Below are 19,181 nucleotides of genomic sequence, written 5' to 3'. Positions count from 1 at the left end.
TGTGCAGGCGGCGTCCGACGCCTGTGCGTGCCGCCTTTGGCTCAGAATAAACTAACACTGGGCTTCATGCCATACCCTTTTGCGGACTCACTCTTTGCACTGAAGAGCAGGTTCGTCCGGTATTGTGCCTCAAGCGCAAGGCATGTTTCGTTTAGAACAAGACCTTATTGGATTTGCTAACTCCTCCAGTCCATCGAGGCTCAAAGGTTTCGATGAACTGGAGGCGTCCTTCGTCCTGTTCCTTATCGCTTCGAGGATGAGAGCCATAGGTTTGGAAAAAGTGTCCATTCCAAGACATTTTTGTTGTTAGATCGGCTGTAGCAGCAGCGTTCGTGACGGACGCAGAAGCAGCGGCAGGAGCCGCGCCTTCCTGTTTCTCCTTTTCGAATTTCTTTTGGGTCTACGAACGAACGAACGGGTGTTTCTCATGAAAGTGTGTCCTATTTTGTCCTATGTATCGCCAAAGGTTTCCTGAGCAGCTGCGGCCCTGTCCTACATTCTCAGTTATACACAGTTCACCCGGAGGAACACAGCATCAGCAGTAACAGAGGCGAAGTGCGTTTGCCCGCAGGGGTAGCATCGAAAGGGACTGCGTCTGGTAGGACTTCGTATCAGTTTGCCAATGGCCGGCCTCTGAAGCTGTTCGCTGGCCGGTTTAACATTTTGCAAACGTCCAACAAGCTAAAAGACGGCCACATAAGTCTTGGCTTGATTTTTTGCATACCATGGAAGGGTCCAAACGATGGTGTCAGTTCGTGTAATGATCGACTTTATAAAGCATTGCTGATTACAAGGGTACATTGGAGAAAACTGTGAGGAAGCCCAAAATATATTAGGGTAAGTTATATTAACGTTAAAGAAAAAAAATATGTGAGGTAGAAAATAGATAACAATAACAAGTTAAAATTGAAAAGCTTCGCGTCCCTATATGCATTGAAGTTATTCTTCCGTAGGACAGTCCACTTTTGTGCCAGCAAATTGTTGCAATTCTGTGCAAACAAAATGTTCGGTGGATACAGCATGCGGCTCAACTCTTCCTTTCCCCATCATCATTATGCTCTTTGCGGTTTTGTCTGGTCTCGTGTCGTCAACCTATAAGTACTTGTGTAACACTCTGTTTTTTTATTTCTGCTAGTTGTATTAGTAATTGCATCTGTCTTTGCCCGCTTGTGTCCCCGACCTCCCTCTCGCTCTGTAGTGTTTCTTCCTGAGACCGTATGAGAGTTTCAGAAATTTTCAACTTCACTTAACTCCTTCTAATCCAAAAATCGATTGCTATTTTTGGTTCATCAAGAAAGAACGCACACACTTGCAAATCCTCTCGTTTTTCTCTACCCCTATAACCGTATACTCGTTTGTTGGCGGCGAGGAACTGCTAGTCAGTTGCAGCGTCTTATACGATGTCTGCAATCTCCTTCATATGGGGGCACACAGAGAAAATCGAAATGGTAGAAGTTCTACGTGAAAGCTTCTGTTATTGTTGCTAATGCCAGTTCTTGCCCACCTAAGGATGGATCAGAATGGAGATTCAGGGGTAAAGACAGGGTGGGGTTGGGGGAGGACAAGCCGAGTAGCAGAGGTAGAAACTTAAGTTCCACGAGAACAGAGATAATAAGTGGATACCGTCGAGGCTCAGAACAAGGTCAAATTCAAGAATATTTAGAGAAAAGCTACCAATGGCGAAGACGAAGATGAAAGCTGATTGCGATGGAAATGACGACGTGGGCATCAACAACGGCAAGAATAGTTACAAAGACGCTGAGATCACTTCTAGGTGACATCACGGGATAAAGACAAAGGCGCTATTTCACGAGAAAGAAAAAGTATTATGGGGAATCGATTGAAAACCCCACAGCTCCTACTGTTCCAGCTTTCTTCGCATGTGCATTCCGTCTTCTGCTTGTCGGCCTGTGGTTTTCCGTTCTTTCCCCTTCTTTTCTGCAAACTTCGTCAGGCGTGTAGCTTCATTCCCTCACCCGGGAAACTCGACCATCGGCTGGATTTTTCGTGCATTCCTCAGTCGGTGCGGGCGATGGAGTTCTGGGTTCCATCCTCCTGACAACAATAACGCTATCAACCAGCGACGGGAACCTCGCAGCGAGCATTGCGCTGTTGCTGCCGGTATTGCTGTGGCTGTTGCAGGCTCCGTCGGAAAACCCCTTGGTAACAGAAAAAAAATGCGGGAGCCATGGATGGGATAAAATAGAAAGGGACGGTAAAAAAGAATGGGAAAATCTAGCTAATGGATTCTGAGAGAAACGCAACTGCTGGTTTGCCGCCTTGCGCACCCCCCACAGAGTTCTTCTTGGAGATACCATTCCGCAAGCAATACAGCGCAGAGAACACAGAAGAATGACCCAGGGGGCGGCCGCAGTGTCAGCAGCCAAAGCGGAACACAGGGACAACTGGCCAGGCCTCAATAGGATAAAAGCAAAGAATAGCGAGCGGAAGGATACGAGCGGTTTTCACGTCCTCGACTCAACCAAGACAGATACTCAAAATGAAGTGGGTTGAAAACGAGTATGAGGCTGTGGGCAGGCGAAAAACGCAACCGTGAAGGCGATACGTGGGAAAAAGGTGGTAGACGGTAGCAAAGGGCTAGTAAGTAGAAGAAAAAGAAGAACACCTACGAACGGGAATGAACAAATGTATCTGCTGGACTATGAAGGCCCGCGTGCGGTTGATAACTGGGTTCAAAGCTTGACCCTTGAAGGATGTTGTATGCAGCTTATAGCGCTGGACGGTTGCTTTAAGTTATTAATGTCCTTTTGGTACACCACAATCCACCCACGATTCCCCCGTCAGCCAGCGACCACTGTTGCTTTGCCGTAATGCGCTGCTACGGGGCAGCAGCCATTGGGGTAATTGAAACGAAATGATGAAGATGAGCCAACAGACCCTAGTCCTAAAGAGAAAATGACTTAAACATCAACCGAGCCGGGTATTGCTACGCGGCTGACTGTAGGCGTTGGCAAAAAAATTATTTTCTGCTAATTATGACGCATACGATATAGCGATTTGGGCGCGTATAAAAAAGTTGGATACTTTATTTCACTTTTTATTAGAAATTGCATAATCTATTAGCCGATTTCTCTCTCTTTCCCTATATATATATATAACACTTCTAGATTGTAACTTTCGTTTTTCATATGGCGCAAATATCAGTCCAATATTATTTAACTTGAAAGTGTTTTGAATGTTGAATCAGCTTCGAAGCATATGGCTGGGATGGCTAATCAAGCACCGGTGTGCATATATTACTATATTCCGATACAGGCAAAACGTCCACGTCTCATATCTGAGGAATGTCGTACGTCCATTGTATCGTACGAGGTCGGCAAACATGCCGGGGCCCAATGAGCCAATGCATGTGGGCACATTCGCTTCATTCATGGTACGCCTATCAGGGCGGCCATCAACCGTAGGCCTCGTCGTATTGAAGTCCGTCTCAATGGAATTAGTTGAATATTTCTCGAGACCTTAACGTGTCTGTTGGACGAACATATTAGCATACCGTCGCATATAGTTTTAATCTTAGACGAGATAGCTGCGGTGGTCCGACTACAGCACTTTCTTTGATGCGTATTCTTCTTGAATCATTTCTCCTACGTAAGCTTATGCATGCATGAAGGCATCTCTGTGACGACCTCCAAGAAGGACGCCAGGTGAACGCCGCATAATGTAGCGTTTGGCCTAGTCGACAGGGCAACCAGGACAAGAGTAATGAGTACGGGATGATTCCGAGAACAAAGTCCAGTTCTGGCACACGTCGATTCTTTCCGTTCCGCATTTCAATGGTTGGTTTCAACGACCGAGCCTCAGATGCTTTGCTAATGTCGGTAAGCTGGCAAGCTTGATGAGTTTGATGAAGTGGAAGCAATGGCAGCGGCAGGAGATTAGGTTACAAGCAGCTAGCACCTTGTAAACGGATTCAACTTCTTTTTTACCCCATCACCTTTACTTTTGCACCTACCCTGTTTAACAGGCTGTGCCAGAACGACTTTTCTGCTGGCTAGCGAGCACAGACAAGCCTGCTGGAAACGAATGATGAACCGAGGATCTTTTCAGAGGGGCTTAGCGTGGTAGTAAGCAACAGTTAAAAGCAGAAAGTTGTCAGTCAGTGGTAGAGAAATTTTCTAAGAACGTGAGTGAGGAAGAGGAAAACCGAGCGTTCGCAAAAGGTAGCCACCGAGGTAAAACTTCGTATAAGTGATATCTCATTCGGTATAGCCGCCCGTTTTGAAAAACACAAACGTTTTTTCGATGTCCAGAGAAGAGGTTAGGTTGACTCAACGCCTCGGACCTAAGCCAGATTCGACTTTAAAATGTTGATCGACAGGCGACAAAGGCCTTCTGATCGCCCTCTTCGTGTGTAAGGCCTCTTTCACCGCTACTTGCCAAAACAACTGGAGCAAAGCGTACTTCCTGCGCTTGGCCCCCCGCCTGACTTCTGTTTGTTGGCTCATGATTTGCATCATGTGCCATAAATTCGACTCCTTCTGAATTCTTTCATTGCAAATGTATGATTCTGCCAGTGACTTCAGCTAAATTGGACGGCTTCCATGTTTCGAGTTTTACGTGCAGTATCGCCGACATGCAGCCCATCAAACGACGTGCTCCCAGCCATCATGAAATAAAGTCTGTTCTTACCCAAGTTTCAACCTAGACCACAACGTGTCCCTAAGATTAGCAAGCTACTTACTAGACAATTGTAAGGATGGCCTACCACGTCCTAACAAGCCGGAGGGACTGATACTATTTGCTATGAAGATTTTGTCGGGCCTTAGGCCTATCTTGATTGTAGGAAAGGCGTTACCTGCAGCATTCACCTGTTGCCTACTTGTAAATAAAAAAAAAAAGGTTGTGACTGATGCTAATAAAAAACTATCAAATCATTTGAAAAAGTTTCATTATCCGCATTTACTTAGAGAGAAGGGAGCCTGTAAGAACGCTAATTATCGGTAGGCTTGCGATAGATCCTCTGGCCTGACAAGAATTTAGGTACACATAGGATTGCATAAAAGATCGGTACTTCGTGTATCATATTACGTATATCGTAACGACAGCTATATATGTAAAGAAACAGCTATATTACCATTGTTTTCACAAATGACTTAAGCACAAACGACTATTACATAAGTAGTGGTATGCGTTTACAGATTCGACACGGTATATTAATGCCGTCGATGGAATGGTAGGACATACTGAAGTCACTGCGGTATAATCGACGAACAATTTCACAGATTTACTCAATGTTCTTGTTTGACGCGCGCAGGGACAAGGCCGATGTGAAAGGCTAGAGCATGACTGTCCCTTGAGAGCATCGGTACGTCAAGCAGTAAATGAATATAAATACTCGGTCAATGTGAAGCTCATAAATGATTCCATGAGCATATTAACCACCCATTGGTTGTTTGCAGCACTCGAGAACAATGAAGCTCGCCATGTTAGTAAGAGTTAGGGAAGAGAACTCTGTTTGGTCAAAGAGTACAACTCACTATTATACCACAATCAGATGAAACGTATCGGATATAAACATCATTGGTCAGAAAAGCTCACAGACGCTCAGTTTACTCAATCAGCTATTTGTCGCGATATTCATGAACACAGCGACCCGACTACTGAAGTAGGTAAAGTGATTAGCGTTGCCGATTATCTATCAGAAGAACTCCCTCTTGGCAATTGCTGAAATGTCTTCATATAAGGAAATTTTATTATTATTGTTGTTATTGCTTGTTTTTTTTTTTTTTTTGCAAGCAAAGCTGAAATCTTTCGGCAGGTTGACGAACGAACAACCAAAGAAAAATGTAAAATTATTATAGTACCTAGCTTATATACTTTTTAAATACGAGTATTCGGATAGTTAATAGTTTTGAATGACTTGCCCGCTATATTTTTTTAATACTGCTGAGCATGATTTTTGAATACGAAATTTACTTACATTAGACATACGTATGAGGTCATTATATTTATTAATTATAGTTTAGTAGTTTTACTCGCCTTATTCAACTATTTGTAGTACATATCTTGTAAGTAATATCGATCTTCTGAACAATGACCATGATGATATACTGAAAAGATTTAAGCCATGGTGTATGGAAAATCTTCATAGGGACCAAATCCAGCGTTTCGTGGATTAACACAACAGAAACATAAATCAATAGTAGCTTTGTTCTCCTTCAAAAAAGATCACAGTTATTATATTATTCTTACATATGCTATCATCTCGCTGTGAAGAAAAGTACTAGCTGATCATTAAGATACATAATTTCCTTCAAGGAACGATGTGTTTGTTTAGTATCTTCGAACCATTCCAAATAGGCCAGGAACTAATAAGTCATATTGACGAAACCTTATTATGTAGTTACTACGTAAATGTAGATATGCAATAAATACTTTCTTACGGATATCACGTTTATCAAGTATACGCTCGAAGGCGGACGCGCGAAGCCATGTGAATATTTCAATCTGTAGCGCAGGTGTCAGATTTTGATTGAGACTTACTGCTGGAACAGTGACCCTTCAGCGCTTACAGCAGCTCGCGCACTCACTTGTAGCGTTTCAGCACACGAGAGCTTCCAAGTAGGACGGTTCTAGTTCCTGCTTTTGTCCGTTCAATAGCAAAAGCAGCAGCAAAAATAACCGGTCCTAGGCAGCAGTGGATATTTAACCCAATGCCACGCTTAGTGTTTAACAGCTGTCCGAATTGGTTGTCATAACGACCTCAACCCAAAATGTCATCTCTGCCTATGTTGCTGCTGACGCCCTCTTCCAAGTAGATAGCCGTTCCTTCTGTAGGGAGACGTACGATATTAGAATGTCTCAGGACGGGAAAGAGCAAAGGTGTTTCTCTGAGTGAGGGATGGTCGCGAGCGAAGGCGAATCCGACTGGCTCGAAGCCAGCGAACTATGCCAGGCTGCTGGTGTACGCAGCGAAGCGATGGACATAGATATTGGTGCTCTATTGTAGCTAAACTCCCTTGACGAATACCGCCTTTAAATTAAAAACCGCCTTAAAAGCATTAACTGTTTGCGACACGACGTCCCCGGTCACTAGTCCTTGCTCGGCACGGCAGTTGCCCCGTGATTTTGCCGTCTTTTGATGGTGCCCCGGAACCCACGGTGGTTGGCGGTGGCGGTTTGAGGGTTGATTGGCTGCTTGACCTCAGGTCCAGTGCCTACTTAAGCTTGCTTTACATAGCCGCTTTAAAGACTCCAACTCATTGACCGACTGCCCAACTGGCCCTGAGCCTGCTCCCCATGTTTCGGCTACGTATTACTATGCCCTAATCATCGTTCATTGTTATTACTATTCTCCTGCTGTTATTATCGCTGCCAGGGCGCTTTTTAATGCTAAAATAATGATGGCAGTAAGACTCTGCTAATGTGGGATCCGGCTGTTGCATGCGTTTCAACTCGCGATCACCTAATTAGTTCGCTATCATGGGGACCTTGTCGTAATGTTGTTAAATTTCGTAGTCTTTGACGGACAATGGCCGTCATATAGCTTGATGATGAAATATGATTCAGGACTTGGGGCGTGTAGACTGGTTGGAAGGTCAGGTCGAGGGAATTTGAGCTAAGCTGAATAAAGTGTTTTTTTTTTGTCTAAAGTGAGGAACAGAATATCGACTAGCAATGCTAGTTATGCACATTTCTTGATTGTGGAGTAAGTTCTATTTTACGCATTTTTTTTTTGGGCGAAATCGCTACCTTACGAAATCAATAAGCGTTTGCACTCAATCAATATTGTCGATTTCGACGACACAACAGCGACACCAATTCAGTATAGTAGTGAAGACTCGCAATGTTGCTATTAAAGCCGCCTGGGGGCTGTCCCTTCCTGTGACGGGACAGTACCTGGCTATACGAGATCGAGACTAACTCAGCCTATAACCACGAAACATTCCATCGTCAGCCAACTGCGTCGGCCACCATCAAGGCGCATCTTATTATCTCAAACCCGCTCGTCACAGCTTAGAAAATCTAACATTGCTGATTATGTTGAATCAGTTTGGCAAATGATCAGGTATAGTTTAAGCGTACTAAAAGGTGCTCGTCGAATAGGACATCAAGGAAATGGTAGCTGCCTGAACCTTTAGCGTATGGGCGTATGTCCTGAAGTCCCAGACACCACATTCACCGGGCAAGGATTGCAATATAAAGCCCCTGCACAGCAAAGTTTTTTTTCAAAAACACCGCATCATTGGGTGTCCTAGGAGGAGATTTGACCTAGTGCTACTTTGGGCTCTAGTGCGTTTCGTATTCCCAGAGTACTTTCACCCATATGACATCTCAACATATCAAGTAGCCTCAGTTTCTGCCCGCAGTCAGGTAACACATTAGTCATATCCGTTGTGCTCGGGAACCCTCGCAACTCGACGACCGGCAGCGGTATAGAGCATTCAGAGATATTCTAGAAGACATCCGTTACCCAGCGCAAGGTTCACCTGGAATAGCAGAAGAATGGCCGAGCGTCAGCCATGTAACAACTTGCTTAGCCCCGATTGTGTGGGCCTTGATTGTGTCCTGTCGCCTCTTGAGCGCCTATCGACGATTTCGCTGAAATGATCTCGTCTAGCGACAGCGTACTTCATGGGGTCTCAATGCTCAGCACAGTGTTGAACGAACCTACAACGGGCTAACGTAAAAGGCTGGACCAAAAGTTCACTGTAAGGTGACTCTGGCGCTCGAAAATGTGCGCTAAACAAGGGCAGCGGGACCGCATAAGATTCGGAATGAATATCGCAATAGGGTACGTACCGTGCTGGATAATTTTGTTCAAAGAATGTATTCATAGCGGACTGCTTCTTCTTCATTGGGGGATGCAATGCTTCTCATAATCCCAAAAGGCAAAGGCGATTCAAACCAACCGGCATCGTAAAGTAGGATCGCGAAGAAAAGTGTGCTATAAACTTTTCTAATATTTGCTGACAAAGAGACTAAAGAGAGTATCAATGCAATATCTACCGAGCAACATGGATTCAGGAAGGGGCATTCGATCGAAACAGCATGCAAGATCCTACTTGCCGATATCAAGCGAATTTTAAGTAGCTCTCCGCGATATAGCTTTAGAATGTTCTAAACTTCAAAGATACGTTTGACTTCGCCCCGAGGAATTGAACCTTAAGTATCCTCGTCGAAGTCAGCGTTCCCGCAAATGTGTCGAACTTAATAGCAATGATACTCTAGGAGAACAGAATTACAATCAATAACGGGATCTTGCAGCTGCCAGTGTTCTCCCAAAGTATAGATATGGCCCTAGGTGATAACTTAAGCTTTTTTTTTCTCAATCTTGCTTAAGGATATTCTCGAAAAAAATACGTAAATCTAAAACTATGGTTGGTATGATTCTCCTCTATATAGACATTAAGTTATTTATAGGAAACAGTCGCTTCCATGTGCAGCAAGCTTTAAGCAAGTTACATTTCGTCGCCCCAGAACTGGGACCCACTACCAACCCAATAAAACCGAAGCTATGAAGTTCAGGAGAGGTGGCAGAGTTGCGGTTCGTGACAGGCTATGTCTCTCGGATATATGGTAATTGAATAACCCGCTTAGGGTTACTGATCTAACATAACGACCATAGCTTTTTTTTTTCTAAGATATTACAGAAAGATGAAAAAAGGCTCGGATAATTTCTTCAAGTGTCGAACTGGACAAAAATTTCGTTTCTCAGAAGAGCCTTAGGATTGCACCCTACAACTCATAAGAGGCTCGTTTACCTTCGAGTGATGACTCAACTGTATGCCGAAGATTTTCGCTATCGTCTAGACACATCATTAAGCCCAAGGACTCCAGGAAGCCTCGCAAAATGGAATCGAAAATTCAATTTTCCCAGGTTCCTTGCTGAATTCAATCAAACGAGGTGACGAGATCTGAAAATGACTTGACCAGTCTAAAAGACATGTATTGACGCGCTATACAATACACGGTTTTTACCATTGTTTATGCAGGGTATAGATTTTTCATGAGCCTTACTACTACTACTATTGTGTGTAGGTTCAGGCAACCTTGTGATCTGTACCATGTTCCTCGCTGCGCACAAGTTCACTCACTGACCAGCCTGGCTCGATGACAGACCGATGAATAGCAGTATCATGACGTATAATGCGATCGTAGGTAGGTTCCAATTAACCCCGTGATACCTAGGTTGATCATTCTAGGAATATTTTTATGACTTTAGAGTTAGATGGGCTTGTGGAGCCAGCAGTATATGGTATGGGATAGCATATGAAGCTTAATATGGCAAGCTGTTGTAGATCTACACATAGTTCAGGCGTTTGGAATGGTACCTCACGAAGATGAAAAATGAGTCTGATTGAATTGATTGATGACGTTTGTATAGTTGTGACCGTTAACGTCAGCGTTGCTAGTTAGCTGGATCTACTCGAAACACACACACACACAATTTATCGCCATTTAGAACACATTTTTCGCGTAAGCTTTGTAGAGCTTGAACGCAGTACGTACGAAATTGAAGAGACGGTTGTTGTCGGACTTCTACCCTGATTTCGTCGTGCTAATTAGCAAACAGTATTAATTAGAATAGAACAATGCTCTGTTATTCAGTTAAATTGGAGCGCATAACTTCATGGTAGACAAGTTTTTGTTGTTGTGCATCCAGAATATTGAGCATCTGATTTTACGTCACACAGAAAAACTTATGTCGGTTATGAAAAACTATTTGCCAAACATATAAAAACGTAATTACTTGATGTAGACAGTTGTCTGCGTTGCGAAACGTAGCAAAAACTTCAGACAATTATTGAAGTAAGAATGAAACAACAGGTTACCATCGAATACTAGGAAGCTGACGAGTATTTACAATTGTGTAGATCTTCTCTCATTTAGAATAATAGACTATGAGAGCAGTACGGTTCGCGTGAGTTCAATAATTCCTCATCTCGTCATTGTCACACATATGTTTCGAACCTTTTTTTAATGCTATTATCGGGCATAGAAGATCACAAGGGCTTGCAATGTATATTTGATCCGAATCCTTAAAGTCTCTTTGCATTAGCCTGGTACCATACCACTGACTGGCTCGTCTTTCTCTCTCTCTCTCTCTCTCTCTCTCTCTCTCTCCAAAACGTGCACCTAACCCCATAGACGCGATAATTGGGTACAGCTTGAATTAGAAGAGTTCTTCAAATCGGCTCGGCCGACAGCCGGCAAAACCATGGCACCACAGCGTCACAATGGTCGTGTCCAACTTTCAACTTCCTATCTAAAACGAACTGTTCCTGAGATTAAGTTCCTTAGCTTCAAACGATTACATTACCTTGCTGCTGTGCCGTTACTGTTTTTACGTGGCATTGTACGACTGTAGATTCGTTTACGAGGGGAGTTCATGCTGGCTTAACTGCAGAGAATATGGTTTGTTTTGCATCTATATCAGCTTGTCAGCTTTCACATCGTTTAACTAATGATTTTTACATATATACGCACAAATGGTGCGCGGAAATTCACTCGTGTGCGGTTGTCTTTCCCTCGCCAAAAGCATAGATTTGACCCACCTAGAAGCTCATATATGGGTGTCTTAACCACGCGCGACGGCCCTTCATGGTCCCGTTTTCCTACATCGTCATTTCACAAGTTTCGCTCAGATTCCAGCCGCGGCGAATTTGAAGAGTGAATCGTGACATGTCCTACGTACAGATTATTATGCCAGGATTAAAAAACTGCTACGAACGAATTTTCCACTGATTCTACAAGATCCATGGTTTATATGGAGAGACCTTTTACTTACGATATCGAGGCATTATCTGGGCTTTTCACGAAACACAACGCCACGAAGAACAGTTCAGTGCGAGGGGCAGTTCAAGGTTCCGGCGTTGATTACGGATGTAGACATGTGTGTCCTAACTTGTCGCGGTGTAGTATCGAAACCTGAATATTTTTTGGCTCATGGGCCATTACAGGAGAACTACTATTTTTAATTAAGCAATAATACGCTATGGCTCTAAGCAAGAAGTGGTTACATACCTGATCATTTGAAGTTGTGCGTCTTCGAGCGGTTCACGCTGCTCGTGTCGAAGTATTGTGAAGCAAATACTTTTGCAATTTCTTATAGCTTCAAAAAGCTATGAAACACAGAAAATCAGTAGTCGCTATTCTGTCACACTTCTCCATAATCAACATCTATTAAAAAGTCGACCACAACGGAGTTTTCTTCAAACAATCTAGATTAAATAACTGGCATCTACGACGCGAACGGACGCACTCCTTTCTCTAGCGCCGCCCAGATTGGGTCGTGTGATCGTCTCAATGCAGTAAACTAATAATAAAATAATGCTCAGCAGTAATGAATTACGTCGTCGCCGTGTGACCGCATAAGAAGCGAAGCCCCGTTGCATCCTCAGAGCTTCAGATATCTAATCGGTCCGCTCCACAAAATAGAACTCGAATAGTTGCCATCTCTGCTAGTTCATCAGAGCGTATCCATCGATCTAGATTTCGAAACGATTTTTTCTTTCGTGGTACGCTCTGCGGCATACGGTATCCGACACCGCATCCCGCAACAACCCTCTGGTTGTGGCCACCGATCCTGGAGGAGCTGGCGTTGATCGAACTTCAAACGTGACCGTGGCTGGCCCAGAAGGACTACACAGGATCCTGGGAAAGACGTATGTCGCCCGCAGAAGTTGGTATTATCATCCAATAATGGGAATTTTCTATTTATAAGACTGCTCAAACCCATGATGGCGGCGCTGCTGCTGCTGCCGCCGCTGTTGTCGACGCCGCTGCCATAGTTACCCGCTACTGTATTCTGATGGAGAGCACCTTAAATGGCTGTTTACCAGTAGATGAAGCGTCATTAGATTATAAAACAGCGGCGAATAGTTCACGGTGTCGCCTGTCGCTGTGGTTGATCTGGTTCGGCGGGTCCACCTGTGACCCACAATCGCTATCGCCCAGCGTTAGGGCGAAATTGCGATGAACCGATGACGCAGTGACGAGAAACACAAGATTTACACGTTTAGCGATTATATATGCATACCACTTACTGTACATGTTCTAAGATTGTGGCGGATATTACGCTTGATATCGTCTGAGACGTAACGTTACAAAGAGTGCCTTATAGACGTGTACTGGGAACGTCAGATGTCGCCCGTGCATCACCATAAAAGCGATAACAACACACATATATATATATATATATATATATATATATATATATATATATATATATATATATAAGGGACATTGTATCACGAACAACTGAGTGCATTTCTTCAAAAATTGATTGGCGAGCGTTGTATTGCCATTATTATATAACCATTTACGGGGCATCCGCATAGGCTGTGGTGAAACAAACATTCTAGTGAAATTAACAACAGACCACATAACATAGGAGTACTAGAGGTAAAATTTAATGCTAAGTCCTTTTCTTACCTACTTGTTTTTAAGCCCTAAGATAACCTGTGTACGCTACACGATCAGCGCTGTACATAGGCATAAACAAAGAGAAGCAAGCCAAAAACTAGCTAGTCTCCATTCAGAATTTACGAAACTGAATCACATGATAATTACTTATTGCGCGGAAACCACTAGGCAACATATTCTGAGTCGATCTCCAGCTTCCCAAACGGACCATAAGCTTAACAGAATAATGGAGTGTCTGAAGGAAAAAAATAATACCGCAATAGCTTCGAGAAAAACCAGTGGGACACCTGCGCGGTAGGTACAAAATGAAAAAAGGTGTCAACAACAGGCGGCAGCGCTTTGACCTTTCGTGATCCTATAAAGTTTTCTTTCGAATTTTTTTTCGTAAAGCCAACGTGATAAGTAAATGAACAAGGCATAAGTCCTTGAAATTCTATATCTACTTCGACCGTGTGTTCTACTGCGCCCAGACGATGATTAACGGTCGAATAAACGAAAAGAAGAAGGCCCACTCTTACTATGTCCAGACTTCTTTGTAACATTAGTAGCGGTTGGTTGCGGTGCCATTTTACCGCAATCATTATTGATATAGAAATAATAACAATTCGTTTGTAGCAGCCGCTTATAAGGCCCAGAGAGGGAACAGATCGTCCATTTTCTTCTAATCCGACCGATTTGATAAGGCGGTTAATAATGTTCCACCCCTGAGCAGAAGCTGATGAAGCTTGGTTCATCGTAAATACTAGCGTGCCCCAGGGTTATACTACAATTATCGATAATTAATCTATTATTAACCATTACGATTACCACTGTGATTGTGTTAAATTCATTTATATATATATATATATTTCTGATGAATGTAACTTTATGCATTAATGCAAAGATTGAGGCTGAAAAACATCTGTCAATCAAATAATCTTAAGACTTACAATAGTAGGCCGTACGGCCTTCATTCCTGTCCGGAACTATATATATTTTCTGTCACCTGTCAGTACTCAATATATTGTTTTTCGCGGAACTATCCTTTGATAATTACTATCTTCAAGATATCACGTTTTCGAAAATGTCCTATCTGACAACGGATTTGCAACAACAGCAACTGTTCGCAGTCCGTCGGCTTTATGCAGAGCATGAACTATGCAAGTGTCCAAGAGACGTAGTCCATTAATTCAATGAGAATTTTCTATCTATTTGTTAGATTATCTCGAAAACTGTCTGCTATGCAACTGTTGGACCCTTTCTGCAAACCTGCAACTCGTTGTTTTTAACCGTGAACTTTGACGCAAAGCTAATCCAGCAGTATTACCCCATCAATAATAGTAATATTATTAATTAACTGAAAGACAGAAACCAATATATATTTCGTGAGCAACATTGTTGGATTTAGAAAAACAAACATATGCTTCATATATTTGTTGCGGCAAATTGAAGTCGATAAAAACTGAATGTTCGTTCAAAAGCACGTGTGCACGCCATTGGTAGTTCCGCAATTCTGAGAACCTGTTTGCGGCGAATGTGTTTGTGTGATGTATCGGCTTCAGTAAAGCCACAATTTTTGCGGCCTGTTCCACTGACCTGCCCGGTGAGCTCTACGTGCCCGACATGGCCGCAAGTGGCCGTGTCAACTACACCGTGAGTGAGTTTCATTTACTGAATGAGCAAAAGACAAGTACGAGCCTGACTATTTCGGCAAACAGCATTGTGCCGGCGACACTGTAGCTGCATACAAAAAAAAAAAAACTATCGGCCTCGGGAAGGTTCCAAAAGTATAGAAACACCACAGCCTATTCTCGTATGAATGCTAAACCAGATCACATCGTCCTATATGCAACGAAACAGTAGCGTGAGCAACTAACCCGACTCGGCAAGTTAATACTTGCGTGGGCAGGTCGAATAGCTCTGAATCAACATTTGTTTAGGCTAACTTTCAAGAAGTCAATCTGTCCTGCCGCAACCTGCGTGTGAAGAGTACACTGGTGTGTGGTAAAAACCTATTTCGATCTACCTCAGGGTGAGCCAATATGATAAATATGAGTTATCCTCCCCGATCTTTTGCGGTTGATGTTCGTGCACCAGTAACGGCAGGTCGATCCCGGCGTAGCAACTGCGCCCTTGAGACGCTTTCGAGGTTTACAAGCGCTGGATTCTCTGGACCCAGCAGATCAGCTCTGGAAAAAGAGGGTGGTCAGACAGTCATGTCGAGGCCAGAGGGTCAGTGTGCTCTGAGTCCAATATATCATTACGATTAAAGTCAGTGCTCTCCCTAGCTAGGAATATCAGCAGGCCGAGTTGTCGCAGACAACACGGTTGTGCGTTTTTCTGGCCTGAAAAGTGGCAGTAGTTATAATCGTATTCATACATGCATGTCATTAGAATAGCACATCCAACACGCACCCAAAAATTGTGCCTCCAGCACCCATACGGCTAATGGACAGATAAAAATTGGGGTGGGACGCGTTCAATTTACTCGTTTCAGTCTCAAGCCCAACCTATTTCATCTGGATACGTACAGTTCCCAGTGTCCTAGTCCTATTATATGCTTGTGAAGGCTTTTAAAATTTGCCGGTTACTACTATTGCCACATTAATTGTATCTGCTTGACACCGGATGGAAAGGCAAATAAGCAAACATTTTGAGGCACACCTCAATGACGTGCCAAAGGCGACGTTTTATTGTCGTCGCATGTACTACCACTGAGCTCGCTGCCTACGAAGTCAACAACTGGTGCAGAGGTAGCAGACATTTAGACTGCCAGTGTTGCCAACTGCTGCCGATTCGACCAGAAATCGAGCCATTGTGGGTGTGCAGGCCGATTCCAATATTATCCTCTTATTTCCTCGTCCTTTCTCTAAAGCTAACTCTGCCGCGATTTCGCTTGGTTCGCATAGCAATATACAAAGCGCGTTTAGCGTCGCCATTGCGGGTCCCTTTGCCCCCGTCGTTATTGACGGCACATCGCTGCTGGTGGTAGCAACAGAAACGGCGGCCGCATCGCCGGTGAACGATACATTGATCAGAACGGTGGCGTGCTTGCGGTCATTTAGTTCCTATGAAGGGGAAGGCAAATAAGGTAACGGGTATTTCAAGCCTTCGGGAAGTGCCCATCACTTCGGAGCCCACTGTCGCTAACTGCATCCGATGTAATCGCAACAGCACGACGGTGCTCTGCATAAAAAAGGAAAGTTGAAGCAGACGCGGGACGTTCCGTGTGCTTCCATCGACGGGAATCCCACAACAACGCTTTTACGATGGGCCTTGTCGACGACGGCAGCTCCCCAGAGTCCAAGCTGCCATAACCCAGGAATATGCCTAATTCTCTGAAGAGTCCGCGTTAACCTCGAAGGAGACTATCAGCAGCTTTTTAAAGAGGTTAGTCGCCGGAACGTATCTTCGAAAGCCACAGTTGTGGTCTTACACCGGCTAGACACTTAGCTCTCTCATCCGAGTCAATTTTCTCTAGCGAGGCATGAGGAACACGCATCTTTTTTACCTTCTATTTGCCAATCGTACACGTGTGTTATGACAAAGCTAAGGTACCAAAGAGAAGTGTCGACTCATTTCATACGTACGAGACGTTTATTGTTTTGCTTAGGAGGAAAGTTCAATGCATACGTATGTGTCGTTCCTGCGAGTTTTAGACGCGGACATCCGGTTCACTTAGCAGCAACTTTGAGGGTAATTTGTACTCGATTTGAAACTGTCATACCTATATGCGAAAGCTCAGGATTGTTTGGCGTATAAGAAAAGCTTTATCGACGAGTAGGGCATAATCAGTATCAACTAGGTCTATTTACGTCTCTTGTAGTATATGTATTCAATATAAACACTTGTAGGTGTTTGATGCTTACCGTTGTCTTTGCTATACCAGCATCTGGTTCTATCAAAAACGCTCGACTATCCATTCTTGCCCGCTTTTGTTAAGCATATCTTCAATAAAAATCGGTCAAAGGGCTTGTGTTGCAGTTTTCTCACGAAAAAGCGGTGTCTCTCTGGAAGTATCGCTTCAAGCAGTCCCTAGACTCTAAAAGCACGGGGCATGGCAGGAGGCTGCACTTACGCTACGGTATCTTCTTCTGCTTCCTACGGACTTCCTGTTTGACCAACGCTGTTATACGTTCAGACCTTGTTAGTTTATGGACTGATGTATGATGCCTGGTAGCAGCAGCCAATGATATACGGCCTATGCTGTAGCCTTCGGTTCTTCGCTCGTCTTCGTAACCGTCTAGTACGCTTACACACGCAGACATGTCTAAGAACACCTTCGCTACTCGGCTGAGAATCACGAACGGAGCGATCCTAGGTAGCTATGGGATGCTGGGATGAGAGAAACCTCATAGTTGTCCGCGTCAAGCTCCGTCGAGCGCCTAGACACGGCATCACCCTTCTATCGCAATGATTTATACCGACTTGTGTTCCCCGTCGGGGCGACGGGTTTTCTTAACGGCGCTACAAGAACGTAATATTGACTCTACTTAGCGTAGTCGACGAAATACCGCTAATGGCAGGAGTCACTGTTAGGTGGTCCAATTTTGAAACTGTCGAGAGGCCTACGCTGATCTGTGAATCCATTGTGGTAATAGTTCGAGTAGGAATACGACTGATAGCATCCGTATCGGAACCGGACCACACGCTGTGTACAGGCTCCGGTTATTCGATTTCAATTTGCATGTCGTATGATTAGATAACGTATTAGGCTACACTTTCTGGACAGAAGAACGGATTCAAAGTGCTTGTTTGAACGCCGACTTTCAGTTAGGACGACGTTGGGGGGCTGATGCGTTCCGAAGGAATTAAACGCGTTTGGGTATGGCACGAACGCACAAGCACGCATGCTGTTAGTTTGCAGAAGAATTTCGATCTTGAATGATAGTGAACGTAAATAATTGATTCATTTAGTTCAATGGGGCACGGATAAAAGGACCCCTATGTGTGTCGCTTCTATGTTAACAAACTGACTCCTATGAATAGTAAGGCAGCTTTAACTTAATTCTATGTGGCCGCTAAGTGACCGATAAGAAACCGTATGTTTTCCAGAAGCTGAGCTACGTATAGTCCCTCGGTTTTTACGGTGCCATAATAATTATGTGGAGTAAGCAAAACTTAACCACGCTCTTCCGATTGTAACGGCCGTCGATGTACAGTGTAATACAATCGATCTCGTTATGGGAACTGACGCCCACGTAGGAATCTAGGAATAGGATAAATATATCTAAAAAAAACATTCAATATTTGTCGTCTAAGTGTTCGTAATAGCAATATTGATAACGCCCACTAAAAGATTTTTGTTATAAGGAAGCAACACCATATTTACCTTGGTCATGTTCGCCCGTTATAGATCGGCTGCGACAGGAAGGTTGATTATTTATAAAATAATCTTACTTCCCTCTAATGCATCGTCTGTTTGTTGACTCGCTTTGATGTTTTCAGACCTTGTGTGATCTAAGTGGTTTCTAGTGGTGAGCATCCGACAGGCTCGCCATGCCTGTACGGTGGTTCAATAGCAGCCGCAAAATGTCTCTTCCTCGACTCGTGTACAAACTGGCTTTGCTAACGTTGACCATTTCAGCATCTGAATCGTCCGTAGTAATTCCCTTCGGCCATAGACCTACCCCGGCCTCAGCGGATCCGACTGACACCGATGACCTACTGGATTTCTATATTACCGGGCCTGAACGTTACACAGCGCTTTCGGCCGACATGGATATCTACTTTAGCGTTCCGCCAACTAACTCCGAGGCTTTACTCGCCAGAGTTGTCGATCGCAGCGGTGAGTTCGAATGATTTTATGAAGT

At 43.9% G+C, this 19,181-nt stretch overlaps 1 protein-coding gene across 1 annotated transcript in view; it reads left to right on the top strand.

Annotated features, from left to right (window-relative positions):
* The window catches only part of gogo (thrombospondin-1 like protein golden goal), a 92,439-nt gene that overhangs the window by 24,416 nt on the left and 48,842 nt on the right, over positions 1–19,181 (top strand). The window contains exon 2 of the mRNA XM_022810635.2: positions 18,817–19,156. Coding sequence (XP_022666370.1) covers positions 18,868–19,156 — 289 coding nt within the window. The 5' untranslated portion in view covers positions 18,817–18,867. The remainder of the gene's footprint in view (positions 1–18,816; positions 19,157–19,181) is intronic.

Source organism: Varroa destructor, unplaced genomic scaffold, assembly GCF_002443255.2.
Source record: "Varroa destructor unplaced genomic scaffold, Vdes_3.0 BEIS01000006.1, whole genome shotgun sequence".
Classification (NCBI taxonomy): Eukaryota; Metazoa; Arthropoda; class Arachnida; order Mesostigmata; family Varroidae; genus Varroa; species Varroa destructor.
This window is presented reverse-complemented; position numbering and strand designations above follow the sequence as displayed.